We start from the raw sequence: 20,454 nt of genomic DNA on the forward strand, positions 1-20,454 counted from the left end.
CTGATGGAAGAGAGGAGCGGCTGCCCCGCGGCCCAATCCTGCTTGCCATGGCTGTTGTCCGTTCAGGACCCCTGAGTGCAGGGCCACGTTTCCTGTGGGGCTGTGGGTCAGGCCCAGGTGCATTGCGTCACTGAGGCTGTTCTCCAGGGTCATGGCCATGCACTCGGCTGCAGGTGGCAGCACCTGGTGTGGTTTCCTCAGCTCAGGGGGCCTCCAGGCCGGGCTGGGAATGGTCCATGGAAACCAAACCGTGAAGACCACCATCTCTGTTTAACTCACCTTTACGGTGTCCATTTTCCTCAACATTTTAAAAAGATGTTTATGCTTGGAATTAATTGAAAAAATATTCTTACACAAGTAATGTATCAAAATTCTAGAAAAATGAGAAATCATGGATACATAGATGAGAAAAAAATGAGTGCACTCCCCAGAGGTTTCCTTGGTAAAAATGTATTTGTCCTCTAAAGTGAGGCACGGGTGGCCCTCGGCCCCTCCATCCCCTGAGTCTGCACCCCTGCAGCAGCAGGGAGGCACAGGTGGCCCTCGGCCCCTCCATCCCCTGAGTCTGCACCCCTGCAGCACCACATACGTCACAGCAGCAGGGAGGGACGGCCAGCTACCTCCTTCCCCACACCCCGGGAGGTGACGGGAATGCTCCTGTGTGCACATCAGCACGGTGCACCCGGGGCCGTGCGTGCAGCTGCTCAGAGCCGTCTGCTGGGGCCTTACACCCAGGCAGCCGCACTCGTCCCCACTGTGGGTGGCAGGAGGCCCCTGGACACATGGGGGCCCCTGGACGCAGGCAGGCTGGTTCCATCTTATCTGACACCAACTTTGTGTGTGTCACCTGTTTCCCCAAGAGACCCAGAGCTGCTGCCTCTGGCCACACCTATTGGGCCTCCTGGGGCCCTGGGGCCTGGGGACACTTGAGGTGCAAATCACAGGGAACCCTAGCTTGTCACAGGGGCATTTTCTGCAGAAGAGCTTCGGTTTATTCAGCACCCTCCACCTTCCATGAGTGGTGGTAGAAGCCATTGTGTCTGCGTTTCCCACAAGTCTTTGGTGGAATCAGCAAAGCCGTGTTATCTGGGAAAGGCATTTTAAAACAGGATTTTGTGTATCCAAGTTCTGTGTCAAATCCTGAGAAGACACACAAAACCATGCCACCCAGAAGTTTAGTCTCGTGCCTGAGGGTTTTCTGAGTCCTGAGAAGACACACAAAACCATGCCACCCGGAATTTTAGTCTCGTGCCTGAGGGTTTTCTGAGAGCTGCGTGACGTAAGCCGGGACTTTGCTTGTTGCCTGGACTAACTTGCGGTTCGTGAGCTATCCGTGGTGGCTCTGGGAGGCGACCTAGGTTGTCTGCGACTGGAATTTAACCTGTATAGTAGATAAACATGAGACAGTGCTGCAGCTCTGGAGAGAAGCTGGCAAAAGGGTATTTCTGGGTCCAGAGTTAGGCCTCTTTTCCGGAAGACCATAGATGGAGGGCGTGTCCTCAGCGGGGCGCACCTGGAGCCCAAGGCCGCAACTGTCCCCTCACTGCTCATGGTGGCTTCTGTCCCTGGGGTGAGGTGGTGGCTGCCAGGTGTCCCCACTGTCATGTTGCCGTTTTTCTGTTTCAAAGTTATAAATAATTTGTAGGGAAATAATTTGAGATGGTGTAAACAAACTCCCTCATTAAAATTTGACCCAGTCATTTTAATATCTGTTGATGATTCCTGCCCGAATCACTTATCTTCACACTGGTGGTTGAACAGCAGTGAGGTGTTTTGTTTTTTTTTTCTATTTTCGAGATAGAGTCTTACTCTGCCGTCCAGGTTGGAGTGCAGTGGTGCGATCTCAGCTCATTGCAGCCTCCGCCTCCCGAGTTCAAGCGATTCTCCTGCCTCAGCCTCCCGAGTAGCTGGGACTGCAGGTGCATGCCACATGCCCAGCTAATTTTTATATTTTTAATAGAGATGGGGTTTCACTGTGTTGGTCAGGCTGATCTCGAACTCCTGACCTGAGGTGATCTGCCTGCCTCAGCTTCCCAAAGTGCTGGGATTACAGGTATGAGCCACCGTGTCCAGCTGAGTTTTAACTCCTTCATTCTCTCTGCAGGTACTACTGGAATTCTGCTGTATGTGGTAGCATTTGTTCATTATTTACTTATTTTTATGAACTCCGGGTTATCCGTTATGTGGAGTTCTGAGGCTGGGGTGGGTGCGGTTTGGGCAGTGCGAGCCGCCTGGTCGGTTTCGGTCTCCTGGGGCCGTCTCTGCCATTCTTTCTGCACCACCAACCTTCTGCACCACAAGGTGTTCCAGGCTCATCTTGTACTTTTCCTGCTCGGTCCTTGCAACCTGTCACTTCTCCAAGGATTCCTTCTAGTGTAGAATGGCATTTAGAGACCAAGTCTGGGTGTGCCAGGGCTCATTGTTCTCGAGGGTGTCACTGTTTCCAGGTGCTCTCAGTGATCGGAGTGAGCACATCTCCACATGTGGACTGTCTGAGGTTCCTGTGCCTGCCACATACGAGGTGGCTTAAAGAATAGAAATCTGTTCTCCTACGTACGGCTCTGGAGTCCCGAAGTCTGAATCAAGGTGTCAGCAGGACCACGCCCCTCTGAGACACTGGGTAGAACCGTTATTCGGGTGGTGACCTAGGACCACGCCCCTCTGAGACACTGGGCACGCCCCCTGACACACTGACCACGCCCCCTCTGAGACACTGACCACGCCCCTCTGAGACACTGGGTAGAACCATTATTCGGGTGGTGACCTAGGACCACGCCCCTCTGAGACACTGGGTAGAACCATTATTCGGGTGGTGACCTAGGACCACGCCCCTCTGAGACACTGGGTAGAACCGTTATTCGGGTGGTGACCTAGGACCACGCCCCTCTGAGACACTGGGTAGAACCGTTATTCGGGTGGTGACCTAGGACCACGCCCCTCTGAGACACTGGGTAGAACCGTTATTCGGGTGGTGACCTAGGACCACGCCCCTCTGAGACACTGGGTAGAACCGTTATTCAGGTGGTGACCTAGGACCACGCCCCTCTGAGACACTGGGCACGCCCCCTGACACACTGACCACGCCCCCTCTGAGACACTGACCACGCCCCTCTGAGACACTGGGTAGAACCGTTATTCGGGTGGTGACCTAGGACCACGCCCCTCTGAGACACTGGGTAGAACCGTTATTCGGGTGGTGACCTAGGACCACGCCCCTCTGAGACACTGGGTAGAACCGTTATTCGGGTGGTGACCTCAGTTCTGGGTGTTCTTGGCTTGCAGCGGCATCACTCCAGTCTCCTCTCTGTCTTCACTGGCCACTCTCCTTGTGTCTCTGTCTCTTCTCACAAGGACTTCAGTCATGTGGGGTCAAGGACCTACCCTGCTACTCCAGTATCACCTTGTCTTAGCCAGGCACATATGTGGTGACCCTCTTTCCAGCAAATTTCACATTCTGAGGTACTAGGAGTGAGGACTGAACATATCTTTTTCGACAGAGTCTCACTCTGCTGCCCAGGCTGGAGTGCAGTGGTGCGATCTCGGCTCACTGCAACCTCCAGTAGGTTCAAGCGATTCTCCTGTCTCAGCCTCCTGAGTAGCTGGGATTACAGGCGCCCGCCACCACACCCGGCTAATTTTTGTATTTTTAGTAGAGACGGGATTTCACCGTGTTAGCCAGGATGGTCTCGAACTCCCGACCTCAGGTGATCTGCACGCCTTGGCCTCCCAAAGTGCTGGGATTACACGTGTGAGCCTCCGCGCCTGGACAAACATATTGTTTTCAGAGACACAATACAACGTGTACGTGTGTATTAGTCCATTTTCACACTGCCGATAAAGACATACCTGAGGTTAGGCAATTTACAAAAGAAAGAGGCTTAATGGACTTATGGTTCCACATGGCTGGGGAGGCCTCACAATCATGGCAGAAGGTGAGAGGGACATCTCACGTGGCAGCAGACGAAGAGAGAGAGCTTGTGCAGGGAAACTCCCCTTTTAACACCATGAGATCTCGTGAGACTTACTCTCACGAGAAAAGCACGGGAAAGACCTGCCCCCATTATTCAGTTACCTCCTAACAGGCCCCACTCATGAGACGTGGGAATTGTGGGAGTTACAATTCAAGATGAGATTTGGGTGGGGACACAGCCAACCATATCAATGTGCGTGTTTATTTCTATATAGTTACCTACGTATTAAAATTGTAAGTTTATACTGATATTTCCAATTCCAATTCAACACTGCAGAGTTCATTCTAGTCTTCTCTCTTTCCCTTTCTCTGACTTCGTTAAACACTGAGAATCCTTCCTTCATTATTCTTAGTATATTATTCATTTGCTCTTTTCCAAAAAACACAGGAAGTAGTTTCAGAATTGCTAATCCTGGCTGGGTGCAATGGCTCACACCTGTAATCCTAACACTTTGGGAGGCCAAGACAGGAAGATCTCTTGAGTCCAGGAGTTCAAGACCAGCCTAGGCAACGTAAGGAGACCTTGTGTCTACAAAAAAAAATTTTTTTTTTTTTTTTTTTTTGAGATGGAGTCTCACTGTGTCGCCCAGGCTGGACTGCAGTGGCCCAATCTCAGCTCACTGAAAGCTCCCCCTCCCGGATTCAAGCAATTTCCCCTGCCTCAGCTTCCCAATTAGCTGGACTACAGGTGCCCGCCACCACGCCTGGCTAATTTTTTGTATTTTTAGTAGAGACGGGGTTTCACCATGTTAGCCAGGATGGTCTCGATCTCCTAACCACTGATCCGCCCGCCTCAGCCTCCCAAAGTGCTGGATTACAGGTGTGAGCCACTGCGCCTGGCCTATAAAAAGGTTTTTAAAATTAGCTGGATGTGGTGGCACACCCCTGTAGTCTCAGCTACTTGGAAGGCTGACATGGGAGGATCACTTGAGCCTGGGGAGGTCTAGGCTGTAGTGAGCCGTGATTGTGCCACTGCACTCCGGCCTGAGTGACAAAGCAAGACCTTGTCTCAAAAAAAGAAAGAATTGCTCATTTTTACCACCATAAAACACAAACCTACCAAATATAGTTCAATATTTGTTATCAATTTGTTGCCTTTAGGTTGAGAATAGTAAAATATTGTATTTAAAATTCTTTAACCAGGTATGGTGGCATGCACCTGTAGTCCCAGCTACTCAGGAGGCCGAGGCACGAGAATCGCTTGAACCCAGGAGGCGGAGGTTGCAGTGAGCTGAGATTGTGCCACTGCACTCCAGGCTGGGTGACAGAGTGAGGCTCCATCTCTAAATAAATAAATAAATAAATTCCGTCTCAAAATAAATTAAATAAAAAATAAAATTTTTTGGAATGATAGAGTAACAGGGTATAGATTTATTCTTTCTCCTTAAGTGAAAAACTGGACAGAACTTATGGATCAACTGTTTTCAGACTCGGACCTTTCGCTGAGGAGAGGGAAGCAAGTGGGGTGAGCCCTGTGATCTTCCTGGCTTTCCATCCGGAAGCACTTTCTGCACCAAGTTCAGAGAGGAACAGTCCAAGTACAGCTTGGAAGCTCCTGCTTGGTGGAGGGGACAAAGTGGAACGTGGGGAAGCTGAGGCAGCTGGGATTTGCAGGGTGGAGTACGAGAGAGGAGGGAGCTTAACAGAAACAGCTCCTGAAACCCATGGGCGTCCCATAGCCTTTGCTTGAACACGAAACTCTGTGTGTGCCAGGGAGCTGTTAGCCGAATGATCCTCAGCACTCACACAAGGCCAGGAGGCATCTGAGTTCCTACCAGCAAGAAGAATGGAACTCTGTTGAGGCTGGGCAATGGCTCACGCCTATAATCCCAGCACTTTGGGAGGCCAAGGCAGGCAAATTACTTGAGGTCAGGAGTTTGAGACCAGCCTGGCCAACATGGTGAAATTCCACCTCTACTAAAATTACAAAAATTAGCCAGGTGTGGTGGCAGGTGACTGTAGTCCCAGCTACTCAGGAGGCTGAGGTGGGAGGATCACTTGAACCCGGGAGGTCAAGGCTGCAGTAAGCTGAGAATGCGTGACTGCACTGCAGTCTGGGTGACAGAGTGAGACTGTCTTTAATGCATCATGACAAGATCCAGCAGCTTGACAAGTCAACTGCCTGTCCCCCAAGACACTCAGCGCTCTCTCTCTCTCTCTCTCTCTTTCTCCCTATTCTTGCCATTCTGGACTTCAGTTAGACGTATGTTAGACCTTCTCATTCTGTTCTCCATATCCCTTTGTTGCATTAGTTTTCCTTTTTTTTGGAGAAAGAGTTTCGCTCTCATTGCCCAGGCTGGAGTGCAATGGCGTGACCTCGGCTCACTGCAATCTCCACCTCCTGGGTTCAAGCGATTCTTCCTGCCTCAGCCTCCCAAGTACCTGGGATTACAGGTGTGCGCCACCATGCCTGGCTAATTTTTGTATTTTTAGTAGAGACGGGGTTTCACCATGTTGGTCAGGCTGGTCTTGAACTACTGACCTCAGGTAATCAGCCCTCCTCAGCCTCCCAAAGTGCTGGGATTACAGGCGCGAGCCACCGTGCTGGGCCAACACTCTCTAAAAGACAGTAACAAAGTCAAGACATGCAACATGACACTGAAATGCCCAGCGCCCAATCAAGATTTACTAGATGTGCCAAGAACCAAGAAAATGTGACCCATAGCCTGGGGAAAATCACTCTATAAAACAGACTCAGAAATGACAGAGATGATGGAATTTGCAGCAAGGATGTTAAGTCAGCAGCTATGCATGTGCTCAAGGGTTCACAGCAAAACAGTGTGGAGATAAATGGATGTTACATAAAAGGATCCAGTGAATTAAAGCTGAAATGCAGTATCTGGAATGAAAAATTACTTGTTGGCCCGAATTTCAGAGTAGACTTTGCAGGAGCTGAGTTTTCGAGATTATAACAATGGAAACTAGCTGAACTGAAGCACCGAAAGAAAAAAATGATGAAAAAAAACGAGAAGGGCCTCAGCAAACTGAGAGACAAACATCAGCGATTCGAGTATGCCTGTGATTGGAATCCTAGTCATAGGTGGTGGGTGGGCAGAAAAGCTTTCAAAATTAATGCCCTTGAATTTCCCAGATTTGATGAAAACGATAAACCTCCAGATACAAGAAGCTCAAAAAACCTCAAGCAGGATCAACACAAAGGAAAAAAGCTGCTGTTGGGCCCAGCACTGACCAGGTCAAAATAAGGCTAGAGCTGAACCTCAGTTTACCTGAGACACATGCAGTGGGGGCTTAGGATATTGGTGCTGAAACTTAGTTTTCCTCGTAGGGGATTGCAGTGGCCTTGTCAAACTGCGACGTCTGAGGGCACAGTCCTCCACGAGACTGCCTTTGCTGCGGACACCAGCCACACATTTGGGGTCCCCGAGGCCACCCTCACTTCTAACCAACAGGTTGCAGTTCTGGATCCACCCTCCCCAGCTCCTCAGGTGACGGGTCCGCAGTACTCACTGAGCGTGCCCTAATACGGTTACAGTCAGTCGGAGGAAAGGATGCATGTTGGAAGCACGTGCAGGGCAAAGTGGGAGGTTTCCACGTGCAAAGCTTTCCCTGTCCTCAGGGACGCATCACCCTCTGAGCCCCGAGGTGCGACACTCCTCAGGGTACCAGCCAGGGGCGCTCACTTGGGCTGCGGTGTTCAGTTTTGTTGGGGCTTTGTGGCATGGACACAGTTGACGGAATCACTGGCCATGTGGCTGAGCTCAGACTCCAGCCCTTCACCTCCCGGGAGGTCGGCTGAGTTCACCAGGCACGCAGCCTCAGGCCTCCAGCCCCATGTTGAGTCATCTTGCTGGCATAAAGTCAGGTGTGGCCCCGTGATACCAGTCATTCCTGTCACTCAGAAGTGAGGATGTAGAGACTGCCTCCTAGAACTGCGCCAGAGGCCGCCAGATCCTACCAGGAGTCAATCAGCGTGTAAGCTTGATCAATCAAGAAGTTGTAGAAATGTATTATTTAGAAATATACAGACTGAGCAGCCAGGCGCAGTGGCTCACGCCTGTAATCCCAGCACTTTGGGAGGCCGAGGCGGGTGGATCACGAGGTCAGGAGATCGAGACCATCCTTGCTAACACGGTAAAACTCCGTCTCTACTAAAAATACAAAAAATTAGCTGGGTGTGGTGGCGGCACTTGTAGTCCCAGCTACTTGGGAGGCTGAGGCGGGAGAATGGTGTGAACCCGGGAGGCGGAGCTTGCAGTGAGCCAAGATTGTGCCACTGCACTCCAGCCTGGGCAACAGGGCGAGACTCCGTCTCCAAAAAAAAAAAAGAAATATAGAGGCTGAGCGCAGTGGCTCACACCTGTAATCCTGGCACTTTGGGAGGCCAAGGCAGGCAGATCGTTTGAGCTCAGGAGTTCAAGACCAGCCTGGCCAACATGGCAAGACCCCGTCTCTACAAAAAGTACAAACGTTAGCCAGGCATAGTGGCCTGTAGTCCCAGATACTCACGAGGCTAAGGTGGAAAGATGACTTGAATCCAGGAGGTTGAGGCTACAGTTAGTCAAGACCACACCACTGCACTCCAGCCTGGGTGACCAAAAAAAAAAAATATATATATATATAAAATCTATACATATAGATTATAAATGTGTATATATAATTATCTCTATAGAATAAAATACATGTATTATATCATGTATCATATACTTGTATTTTGATTAAAATTTTCAATAATATTATATAGAGTAATTGCATTACTTCAACTGCATCTGAGCTGTATCACAGACAAAATAAATTAAGGCCTGCTTTCTAAATCTAACCATCGTTTTAAACATTCTAAGCAGAGAAAACATTGTGTTCTAAGCAGACGTAGAAAAGCCTCCTGTAGGCCGGGGACGGTGGCTCACACCTGTAATCCCAGCACTTTGGGAGGCCGAGGTGGTTGGATCACCTGAGGTCAGGAGTTCAAGACCAGCCTGACCAAAATGGAGAAACCCTGTCTCTACTAAAAATACAAAATTTGCCAAGTGTGGTGGTGGCACATGCTGGTAATCCCAACTACGCGGGAGGCTGAGGCAGGAGAATCGCTTGAATCTGGAAGGCGGAGGTTGTGGTGAGCCGAGATCACACCACTGCACTTCAACCTGGGCGTCAAGAGTGAAACTCCACCTCAGAAAAAAGAAAAAAGAAAAGCCTGCTGTAACATAAGTGGCATTATATCCTGGCGCTTGGCTCCTGCATGGATTTGTATTCTGATTTTCTATTTGCTGTCCTCTCCTGCCCAGCCCCTGTCACTATCGGAGGTGGATGGAGGCTGACAGGTGTGCCATGGCTTTGCGGGTGTGTCACCATCGGAGGTGGATGGAGGCTGACGGGTGTGCCGTGGCTTTGCGGGTGTGTCACCATCGGAGGTGGACGGAGGCTGACGGGTGTGCCGTGGCTTTGCGGGTGTGTCACCATCGGAGGTGGACGGAGGCTGGCGGGTGTGCCGTGGCTTTGCGGGTGTGTCACCATCGGAGGTGGACGGAGGCTGACGGGTGTGCCGTGGCTTTGCGGGTGTGTCACCATCGGAGGTGGACGGAGGCTGACGGGTGTGCCGTGGCTTTGCGGGTGTGTCACCATCGGAGGTGGACGGAGGCTGACGGGTGTGCCGTGGCTTTGCGGGTGTGTCACCATCAGAGGTGGACGGAGGCTGACGGGTGTGCCGTGGCTTTGCGGGTGTGTCACCATCGGAGGTGGACGGAGGCTGACGGGTGTGCCGTGGCTTTGCGGGTGTGTCACCATCGGAGGTGGACGGAGGCTGACGGGTGTGCCGTGGCTTTGCGGGTGTGTCACCATCGGAGGTGGACAGAGGCTGACGGGTGTGCCGTGGCTTTGCGGGTGTGTCACCATCGGAGGTGGACGGAGGCTGACGGGTGTGCCGTGGCTTTGCGGGTGTGTCACCATCGGAGGTGGACGGAGGCTGACGGGTGTGCCGTGGCTTTGCGGGTGTGTCACCATCGGAGGTGGACGGAGGCTGACGGGTGTGCTGCTGTCAAGGGTGTGAGCAGCGCCCAGAAATCTCTGGGAAATGGGGTTCCCTCTTCTGAGCATCACCCTGACCGTGGCGCCTCCTGATGGAACGGTGTAAGAACACAGGTGCAGGGACACACAGACGTGCACACGTCCTCTTGCAGACACATGCAGATAACATTTCCATGCGTGGCCTCACGCAGATGCAGCTGCAGAGACATGCAGTCAGACGTGCACGCCAAGCACTGAGGACTGTGGCACCAGGGATGTTGGCATACTGACGGCACAGGGATTTAGGATCCGTTTGGAAAGGCACACCCAGCCATGCCACGGTAGGTGGTCAGGGGGCCTGGCAGCTGCTGCTCTGCCCAGCACGTCCTCTCGGATGCACACATTTTGTGTGACAACAGTATTTTCACACTTACATCTGTTTCCATTTCCTAAAGTGGAATATGAGTTAATCAAGTGCTTAGAATTACATACAGCAAATCCACAAATTTTTCTTTCTTATACTTCTTTGCAAAAGTTGTATGTGTTTAAACGAACCCTTCCAATTTGAAAGCCTTGGCTGAGTTAGATGTTTCTGCTTGAAAATGGACACATTTGATTTTAAGTGGCCCCTAATCCATTATCCAGACACAATCTCTTGACTAATCGCGTGGGTTACAAATCCCTAAGTGTCCCTGTCGTTCCCTGCTGGTGTGTAACTTGTGATCTGAACCACTGGGGCGTCGCTGTTCTCGTCGCAGGCGGCTGCCCTGCCGTCCTCGCCATGTCTCAGCAGAGCTCATGAGCTACCTGAGATTTGCGCTGGGCTCGAGGTGGCTCTGGTACCGCAGACCCAGCCCCAAGTGTTCCTGCTGTGGCTCCTGAGCCTTGGGTGCATGTATCACGTTTGAGTCTTGATATCTCCTTTGTTCTATGGTTTTCGATTCACTAGAATTTTCCTGTTTGATGACTGTATCAGTTGACTGGGAGGAAGATTTAGTAGACGGATTATGGAGGACTTCTGAATTTTAAAGAACTATTGTTAAATTTGGTTTCTTTTTCTTTCTTAAATCTTTCTTGTTTAGGTTTGTTCGGACAGTATTACCATTTTCTCAGGAATTTCAAAGAGATAAGCAGCCGAATGCACAACCCCAGTATCTGCATGGATCCAAGGTAGGCTCTGGTGTGTTCCTGTTACGAGCTGCAAGTTCACAATGAAGCATGTTTTGAAGTGTAGTTTGATGGGTTTGGTTGCCGTGACCTAAATGTATCGCACCGTGTATAAAATGTTGTTTTTTTTCTTCCATTCTATTAGCATCTTCCTGAAAAGTAGCAGTAATTTAAAACAAAAACCAGCCAACCAACCCAAAAAAGCGCTTACCTAGAACTAGCATGTATGTAGTGCTGGGACTGCTCTGGCCTTGCGATAGGTGTCAGGCTGGGCCTGGCCTCATTCCCGGCACAAACATGAGTGAGATTGTTGGAAGATTCCAGGTTTAAAGCATCAAGCTGAGAAGACAAGTGGAAGAGGCCCAGGCTGGCTGTGAGGCCTGACGCCCAGAGGGAGAAGCTGAGCTAGGAGGGTGAGCCCAGGGAGGGTCTGACATCCAGAAACAAGGATGTCAGCCTGCGCCTGGAGGGCGGAACCCCAGGGCACTGGGTCTGCCGTGTGTGAGATGGGACGATGTCCACGCTGGGGGTGGCTGGGCTTGTCACAAGTCTGAGATTTTTTTTTTTTTTTTTTTTTGAGATGGAGTCTTGCTCTGTCCCCAGGCTGGAGCGCAGTGGCACGATCTTGGCTCGCTGCAAGCTCCGCCTTCCAGGTTCACGCCATTCTCCTGCCTCAGCCTCCTGTCAACCTCCCAAGTAGCTGGGACTACAGGCACCCACTGCCATGCCAGGCTATTTTTCTTTGTATTTTTCAGTAGAGACGGGGTTTCACCATGTTGTTAGCCAGGATGGTCTCGATCTCCTGATCTTGTGATCCGCCCGCCTCGGCCTCCCAAAGTGCTAGGATTACAGGCGTGAGCCACCGCGCCCGGCCACAAGTCTGAGTATTATTAATGGCTAGTTTCTTCATGTTTCGAGCACCCCTATGATTTAGTAAGGAAAATATAAACACTGTAGCAAAGAAGAGAGATGAAATGAGCAGACACCCCAAAAAAATAGAGCAGAGCAAATACAAGCAGGTCCCCAGCCTCACTGGAGCTGGGGAAGGAACAATGATGGTGGCAGGGGCCAGCGGGCCCCAGGATGAGGGCAGAGGACCCCGCTTCGCTGTGAAGAGCGAAACCGTCTTCCCCGCTGAGCTGCGGTGTCCCCGGGCCCCGTGGTGGGGGCAGGCTGCCAGCACTCATCAGTAAGTGTCCTCGCTGGTAGGAAGGAAGCGGGGACAATCACAGGACATTATCTCCCCCATCTGCCAAATGCCTGGAGCCGGGATGGGGAGGGCCCAGGCCCTGCTGCTGGCACACGGCCTGCACCTGGAGGCTTTCTAAGGCACCAGCCGTATCTGAGCGGTGGAAACAGTTTCCCACTCATTCCTTTCTAACCCTCTGCTCTTCAGAGCGAGATCTTCTCACTGCAGTCCTCTGGGCGCCTTCCTTCTCCTTGCGGGGCGGTGCCTCGAACCTGGCAGGAGCGCAAGCGTCTGCACCTGGGAAACGTCAGACACCCGAATCAGGGCTTTGGTTTTTGGAGGACCCAAGCCTCGGCACAGGCTGCCTGTGTCTCCCGCCCCTGAAAAGAGCGAGTGTGGGCCGGGGGTGGCCTTTTTACGGCAGTCAGCATCTCTGAGCGGGGCAGACTAGTCATCTCTGAACTGTGGGCAGTGATGTGATGAAGGGACGTGAGACGCCCCTTCGGGAAGCGGGGCACACGTGGACCAAGGGTGACTGCGTAAACATTATGTCCTTGAAAATATGGGTTTTTTTGTTTTTGTTTTTGTTTTTTTGAGATGGAGTCTCACTTTGTTGCCCAGGCTGGAGTGCAATGGTGTGATCTCGGCTCACTGCAACTTCCACCTCCCAGGTTCGAGTGATTCTCCTGCCTCAGCCTCCCGAATAGCTGGGATTACAGGTGTACGCCATCATGCCTGACTAATTTTTGTATTTTTGGTATAGATGGGGTTTCACCGTGTTGGCCAGGCTGGTCTCCAACTCCTGACCTCAGGTGATCCGCCCGCCTCGACCTCCCACAGTGCTGGGATTACAGGCATGAGCCACCGCGCCCAGCCATCTTTAGTGTTTTAGGGGTTATTATTATTTTTTTCTTTTTTTTTTGTGAAAGCAAGTTTATTAGGAAAGTAAAGGAATAAAAGAATCTTAGGGGTTATTTTTTAGCAATGCTGTGATGAGTTGAAAAAAAAAAATACAATTCAGGTCCTCCCTAGGGTGCAGATGTTTGAAGGTAGTGGGGTCTCGCCTTTTACTAAGACAAGATTAAAGGCGGGGGTGGGGGCGGCCTTGCCTCCCTTGGGGAGAAAAATGTCAGGGCCAGGAGCCTCGCTGACACAGCGTGGGCCCAGGTCGCCAGTGCCTGGGGAACATGGGACAGGCTCATTCCATCATTGCACACTCCACGTTCCCGAGGCTGTTGGCCGGTGCCGCCTCCACAGTGCCCCTCCACCCTGCGTCTGTCCTTAGCGCCTCCTAATGGCTGTAGAACTGTGAGCGGACACAGTTTGTGTGATTCTGGATTTCGTGCGGCTGCATTGGTCCAGACAGGTACCCGGGGGCTAAGAATGCAGTGACCAGGTCTCTCCTCTATGGGTCCGGGCGGGGTGTGCACCCAGGCAGGAGGATGCCACAGCTGTTACGGGGCTGCCCCTCACTTCCCGAAGCCCTGTGGGTGGTTAAGAAGTCACCTCCATTCTGCTCCACGTGGAACTCCCATGTTCTTTCTAGCAAGGACTGAAATTGACTTTTTTTTTTTTTTTTTTTGAGATAGCGTCTCCTCTATCTCCAAGGATAGAGTACAGGGTGCGATCTCGACTCACTGCAACCTCCACCTCCTGGGTTCAAACAATTCTCCTGCCTCAGCCTCCCAAGTAGCTGGGATTAGAGGCGCCTGCCACCACGCCCGGCCAATTTTTTGTGTTTTTTTAGTAGAGATGGGGTTTCACCATGTTGGCCAGGCTGGTCTCGAACTCCTGACCTCAGATGATCCACCCACCTTGGCCTCCCAAAGTGTTGGGATTACAGGCATGAGCCGCTGGTGGCGCCTAGTTGAAGCTGACTTTTATGCAATAATTAGTTATACTCAAAAAGATGTTTCTTTAAAGGATTAGAATAAGTGTTCTAATGCTTCTGAAAGTAAAATGTAGTGTTTTACCTTTAGAACTGAGAGAAATGTTATTTTAGAAGATAGGACCAGAAAGTTTGACAAGTAAGAGTAATTTCTGGCCGGGCGTGGTGGCTCACGCCTGGAATCCCAGCACTTTGGGAAGCCGAGGTGGGCGGATCACAAGGTCAGTTTGAGACCAGCCTGACCAATGTGGTGAAGCCCCATCTCTACTAAAAATACCAAAAAAGTTAGTTGGGCGTGGTGGCGGGTGCCTGTAATCCCAGTTAGTCAGGAGGCTGAGGCAGGAGAATCGCTTCAGCCCGGGAGGCGGGGGTCGTGGTGAACCGAGATGGCGCCACCGCACTCCAGCCTGGGCAACAGAGCAAGACAGTGTCTCAAAGAAAAAAAGAGAATATACTTTCTTGGGTCTCTATGAACTAAAAGATGTGTTGTGAGCTTCTCTTGACTTTGAAATTTTTAATCCCTGTTTTAGGCATAACAATAAAATAAGTTTTTGTCACTCGCTGATAAAGAGGGAGGTGTTTGTGCATAGAGGGCACGGGCAGAGAATCTCCTTTCCCCCCCGTCTGGAGAGGGCGGCTGTGGAAGCAAGGGAAGCGGGCCGAGGGTAGGCAGGAGACCTGGCCGCGGGGGCCGTGCACCTGCGGTTCTGAGGGATCGACCTGGAAGGGGCCTCCTGGGTTGCTTTTTGAGATCCCAGGATAGCACTGTGGTGACATCCTTGCTGCCCAGTGTGTCTGTGTGCCCTTCGTGGTGTTAAAGGCTCTTGACACACGTTTTTATTCTCCAGGATCTTCCTCCGGGAGTGCAGGGAGGCACTGTTGCTTCCATTAAGACGCAGGCATGAGCCCGCTGTTCCAGGGTGGTGGTGCGGGGTACACGGTGGCCTTGAGTCAGCCCCCACACCACCAGAGCGCCCTGCTCTCCTGTGTGCGTGGGCACCACCTCGGGGATGGCTCCAGAGCGCCCTGCTGTCCTGTGTGCGTGGGCACCACCTCGGGGATGGCTCCAGAGCGCCCTGCTCTCCTGTGTGCGTGGGCACCATCTCGGGGATGGCTCCAGGGAATGCGCACCTGGGGGCATTGGCAAAGCTGATGCTCTTTTGGAGGGAAAGAAGGATTTGATGATGTGAATTTGATTTTTTTAAATTCAACTATTTGCAACTGAACTTGAATCTTGCTGTTAGAGATTTCTGCCTCCGTTTCAGAAACTGTGTTTGTGTCCTTTTTATTACAACCTAAACCAGTAAATTTTTTTTTTTTTTTTGAGACAGTCTGTCCCCCAGGCTGGAGTACAGTGGTGTGCTCTTGGCTCACTGAAACCTACAGTGATTCTTGCGCTTCAGCCTCCCGAGCAGCTGGGATTACAGGTGTGCGCCACCACGCCTGGCCAGTTTTTGTATTTTTAGTTGAGACAGGGTTTCATCATGTTGGCCAGACTGGTCTCGAACTCCTGACTTCAAATGATCTGCCCGCCTCAGCTTCCCAAAGTGCTGGAATTAAGGCGTAAGCCACTGCGCCTGGCCATAAACCACTGATTTTTTTTTTTTTGAGACAGGGTTTTGCTTTGTCACCCATGCTGGATTGCAGTGGCACAATCACAGCTCACTGAAACCTCCGCCTCCCAGGCTGGTCGTGAACTCCTGAGCTCAAGCCTCGGCCTCCCAAAGTGCTGGGAATGTAGGCGTGAACCACTGTGCCCAGCCTTAAACCAGTACTTTTCTATTAGATTATTTAGACATATACAAGCGACATTGATGTTGACCACCACCCACTCGAAAAAAGGCTGGATACTGAAAACGGATGATGTCTGAGTCTGTCATGTGCTTGCAGCAGACAGCCTTTGTACTCACAAGCACCACGCGTGCCATGTGCACTTGCTTCTGCTGCAGTATGAGGCACAGTGTACATCTGTGTGATTATGGAATACACAGGAATCCACTCAAAAAACAGATGAGTGCTTTTTTTTATGAATAGTGAACTAGGGCTAGTATCTTGCAGGAATAAAATGAACTTAGATGAGGGACCCATTTATGCAATGTTATCTTTTTGGTTCTTGGTCATGTCGCCACTTACAGCATGCCTGCTTCTCAGTAAGACACCCTTTTGAGCACATTACTGGTATTCTTTCTCTCTTAAGTAAGGTTGTCCCCAGTTCACAGATGAAGGCTCAGAGTGTCATGAAAGTTAGAGGACCCAAGGCGCACGACTGGTGAGTCCGGAGCTGGCTCTGTGTGGTGTGACGCACCTCCTCTGCTTGCCGAACGAGGCCGGAGTCTCTCTCAGGCATGGGCAGCAGAGTCTGTCTTGAAGCGAGCTGTGTGCCTGGACGTCCAGAGTGCTTCCTCTTCTGAGCTTAAGTCTTTACAGCGCGGTGTTTGTGACGGTGCCCTTCCCCAGTAGTGCCTCCTCCCACTGCCCTGAGGAGTTAAGTCACATCTGCTGTTCGTTACCCTGGGTGTGTTGTCTGTTGGATGTGTCATCTTTGGGGTGAGTTTAGTCTACTGGGAAACCGGACACTGAGCCGATGTGTTCATTGAGTTGTGCCTCCGCTACCAGCTGTCATCCTGAGCCAGTCAGGGCGGGTCTGAGAATGAATTCTCTCGCTTGTAGCATGAGGTCATTAGCTTTCACTAATGACTCTCGTGTTCTTCTTTTCAAACATCGAACCTGTTATCAACCAAAAATATTACACACAATCCCAGCACATAAAGCCCAGGGTGCTGCTCTGAGGATAGGATGGAAGGAGGGTGTCTGGGCTGAAGATCTGTAGATGGTTTCTTCAAGGTTGCAAGGGGCTGCAGGGCTTGGGCCTGGGACACACACTGGGTGGGGTTTCTGTCCTTCGGTGTTATCTAATCCGGTCACTGTAGTATTTTATAATCAGTTTTGGCTCTTTGTTTTGGGGGGTCTCATGACCCTCTACACATCTGATTCACTAGAAGGACTCACAGAACTCAGTCTCACAGCTGCAGTTTATTCCAGCAAAGGGTACAAAGCAGGATCAGTAACAGAAGCAGACAGATCAGGTGGAGGCTGAAGAAAGCAGGAGTGGCTGTATTAATATAAGATAAAGTCAACTTCAGAGCAAAGAATATTGCCAGGGAGATTACATAATAATAAGAGTCAAACCACCACCAAGAAAACATAGCAGTGCTAAATGTTGATGCATCAAACAACAAGGCTTATATATTTGAAGGAAAGACTAAGAGAAGTAAAAGGAAAGTGAACAATTCCACAGTTACAGTTGGGGATTTCAACACTCCTTTTAGTAACTACAGAACAAGTAGACACAAAATCAGCAACAGTAGAAAAGAACTGAACACCACCATCGACCAACAGGATCTAACTGACATGTGTAGGATACTCTCTACCCCACAATAGCAGAATATATACATTTTTCAGATTCCCATGAAACATTCACCAAGACAGACCATATCCTGGGCCATAAAACTCACCTCAACAAAACTTAAAGAACTGAAATCCTATGGAGAGTGTTCTCCAACCACAATGAATTCAAACCAGAAACCAGTAACAAAAAGATAACAAAAAAATCTCTATATGCTTGGAAATTAGCACACTTTTAAATAATCCTTGAATCGAAGAGGAAGTCTCAAGGGAAATTAAAAAATACATTGAATTGAGTGAAATGCAAACATATCAAGATTTGTGGTATACAGCTAAAGAAGTGCTGAGGGAAGTTTGCAGCACTGAAGACTCACAGTAGGGTCTCCTGCTGTCTGCACCTGTGTCCTCAGACAAGCTGAGGGGTGTCCTTCTGCAGGAACCACCTCGATACGTTTGGGCTCTATGTCCCCACCCAAATATCATCCCAAATTGTAATCCCCATAACCCCCCTGTGTGGAGGGAGGGACCTGGTGGGAGGTGATTGGATCGTGGCAGTGGTTCCCTCATGATGTGATAGTGAGTGAGTTCTCACGAGATCTGATGGTTTTATAAGGGGCTCTTCCCCCTTCGCTCTCTCTTCTCATTCCTGCCACCTTGTGAAGAAGGTGCCTGCTTCCCCTTCACCTTCCGCCATGATGGAAGTTTTCTGAGGCCTCCCCAGCCATGTGGAACTGTGAGTTAATTAAACCTGTTTCCTTTATAAATTACCCAGTCTCAGGTATTTCTTTATAGCAGGGTGAAAATGGACTAATATAGTACACTGGTACTGGTAGAGTGGAGCACTGCTAGACAGATACCCGAAAATGTGGAAGTGACTTTGGAACTGGGTAACAGGCAGAGTTTGGAACAGTTTGGAGGGCTCCGAAGAAGGCAGGAAGATGTGGGAAAGTTTGGAACTTTCTAGAGACTTGTTGAATTTTTTGTTTTTTGAGACAGAGTCTCACCCTGCTGCCAGGGCTGGAGTGCAGTGGTGCAATCTTGGCTCACTGTGACCTCTGCCTCCTGAGTTCAAATAATTCTCCTGCCTCAACCTCCCGAGTAGTGGGATTACAGGCACCCACCACCATACCCAGCTAATTTTTTTGTATTTTTAGTAGAGACAGGGTTTCACCATGTTGGCCAGGCTAGTCTCAAACTCCTGACCTCATGATCTGCCTACCTCAGCCTCCCAAAGTGCTAGGATTACCGGGGTGAACCACCGCGCCCAGTCTGTTGAATGGTTTTGACCAAAATGCTAATGGTGCTATGGACAATAAAGTCCAGGCTAAGGTGGTCTCGGAGTTGAGGAACTTGTTGGGAACTGGAGCAAAGGTCACTTTTACTGTACTTTAGCAAAGAGACTAGCCGCATTTTGCCCCGCCCTAGAGATCTGTGGTACATTGAACTTGAGAAAGATCTGAAATTGGAGTTTATGTTTAAAAGGGAAGCACAGTATAAAAGTTTGGAAAATTTGCAGCCTGATGATGTGATAGAAAAACCCACTTTCTGGGGAGGAATTCAAGCTGGCTGCAGAAATTTTGAATGTCAATCACCAAGACAATGGGGAAAATGTTTTCAGGACATGTAGGAGGCAGCCCCTTCTATCACAAACCCAGAGGCCTAGGAGGGAAAAATGGTTTCCTGGGCTGGGCCCAGGGCTCGCCCTGCCCCCGCCACCCTTCCCCACTTGGCGCAGCTTCAGGACTTGGCGCCCTGCATCTCAGTCGCTAAAAGGGGCCAACATATGGCTCAGGCTGTTGCTTCAGAGGGTGCAAGCCCCAAGCCTTGGTGGCTTCCATGTGGTGTTGGACCACCTAGATTTCAAAGGGTATGTGGAAATGCCTGAATGTCCAGGCAGAAGTTTGCTGCGGGGGTGGAGCCATCATGGAGAACCTCTGCTAGGGCAGTGAAGAAGGGAAATACGGGGTTGGAGCCCCACACGCAGAGTCCCCACTGGAATACTGGCTAGTGGAGCTGTAAAAAGAGGGCCATCCTCCAGTCAGCTTGCATTGTGTACCTGGAAAAGCCACAGACAATGCCAGCCTGTGAAAGCAGCCAGGAGGGGGACTGTACCCTGCAAAGCCACAGGGTGGAGCTGCCCAAGACCGTGGGAGCCCACCTCTTGCATCAGTGTGACCTGGATGTGAGACATGGAATCAAAGGAGGTTATTTCAAAGCTTTAAGATTTAATGGCTGCCCCACTGGACTTTGGACTTGCATGGGGCCTATAGCCCCTTTGTTTTGACCAATTTCTCCAATGCCTATACCCCTATTGTATCTAGGAAGTAATTAACTTTTTTTTTTATTACACAGGCTCATAGGTGGAAGGGACTTGACTTGTCTCAGATGAGACTTTGGACTTGGATTTTTGAGTTAATGCTGGAATGAGTTAAGACTTTGGGAGACTGTGGGGAAGGCATGATTGTATTTTGAAATGTGAGGACCCGTGAGATTTGGGAGGGGCCAGAGGCAGAATGATAAGGTTTGGCTGTGTCCCCACCCAAATCTCATCTCCAGTTGTAATCCCCATTAACCTCACATGTCAAGGGCGGGACCTGGTGGGAGCTGATTGGCTCATGGGGGCAGTTTTCCGCCTGCTGTTCTTGTGATAGTGAGTTCTCACCAGATCTGATGGTTTTATAAGGGGCTTCACCTTTTGTTCTCTCTTCTATCTCCTGCCTTCTTGTGAAGAAGGTGCTTGTTCCCCCTTTACCTTCTGCATAACTAAGTTTCCTTAGGCCTCCCCAGCCTTGTGGAACTGTGAGTCAGTTAAACCTGCTTTTTTAAAAAATAAATTATGCAAGCCGGGCGCAGTGGCTCAAGCCTGTAATCCCA

At 50.4% G+C, this 20,454-nt stretch overlaps 1 protein-coding gene across 7 annotated transcripts in view; it reads left to right on the forward strand.

Moving 5' to 3' along the window:
* The window catches only part of CYFIP1 (cytoplasmic FMR1 interacting protein 1), a 117,210-nt gene that overhangs the window by 81,157 nt on the left and 15,599 nt on the right, over positions 1-20,454 (forward strand). For all 7 annotated transcript variants that reach the window (XM_050796117.1, XM_050796119.1, XM_050796116.1 and 4 more), the window contains exon 23: positions 11,014-11,101. In XM_050796117.1, coding sequence (XP_050652074.1) covers positions 11,014-11,101 — 88 coding nt within the window. The remainder of the gene's footprint in view (positions 1-11,013; positions 11,102-20,454) is intronic.

The sequence above is a fragment of the Macaca thibetana genome, chromosome 7, assembly GCF_024542745.1.
Source record: "Macaca thibetana thibetana isolate TM-01 chromosome 7, ASM2454274v1, whole genome shotgun sequence".
Classification (NCBI taxonomy): Eukaryota; Metazoa; Chordata; class Mammalia; order Primates; family Cercopithecidae; genus Macaca; species Macaca thibetana.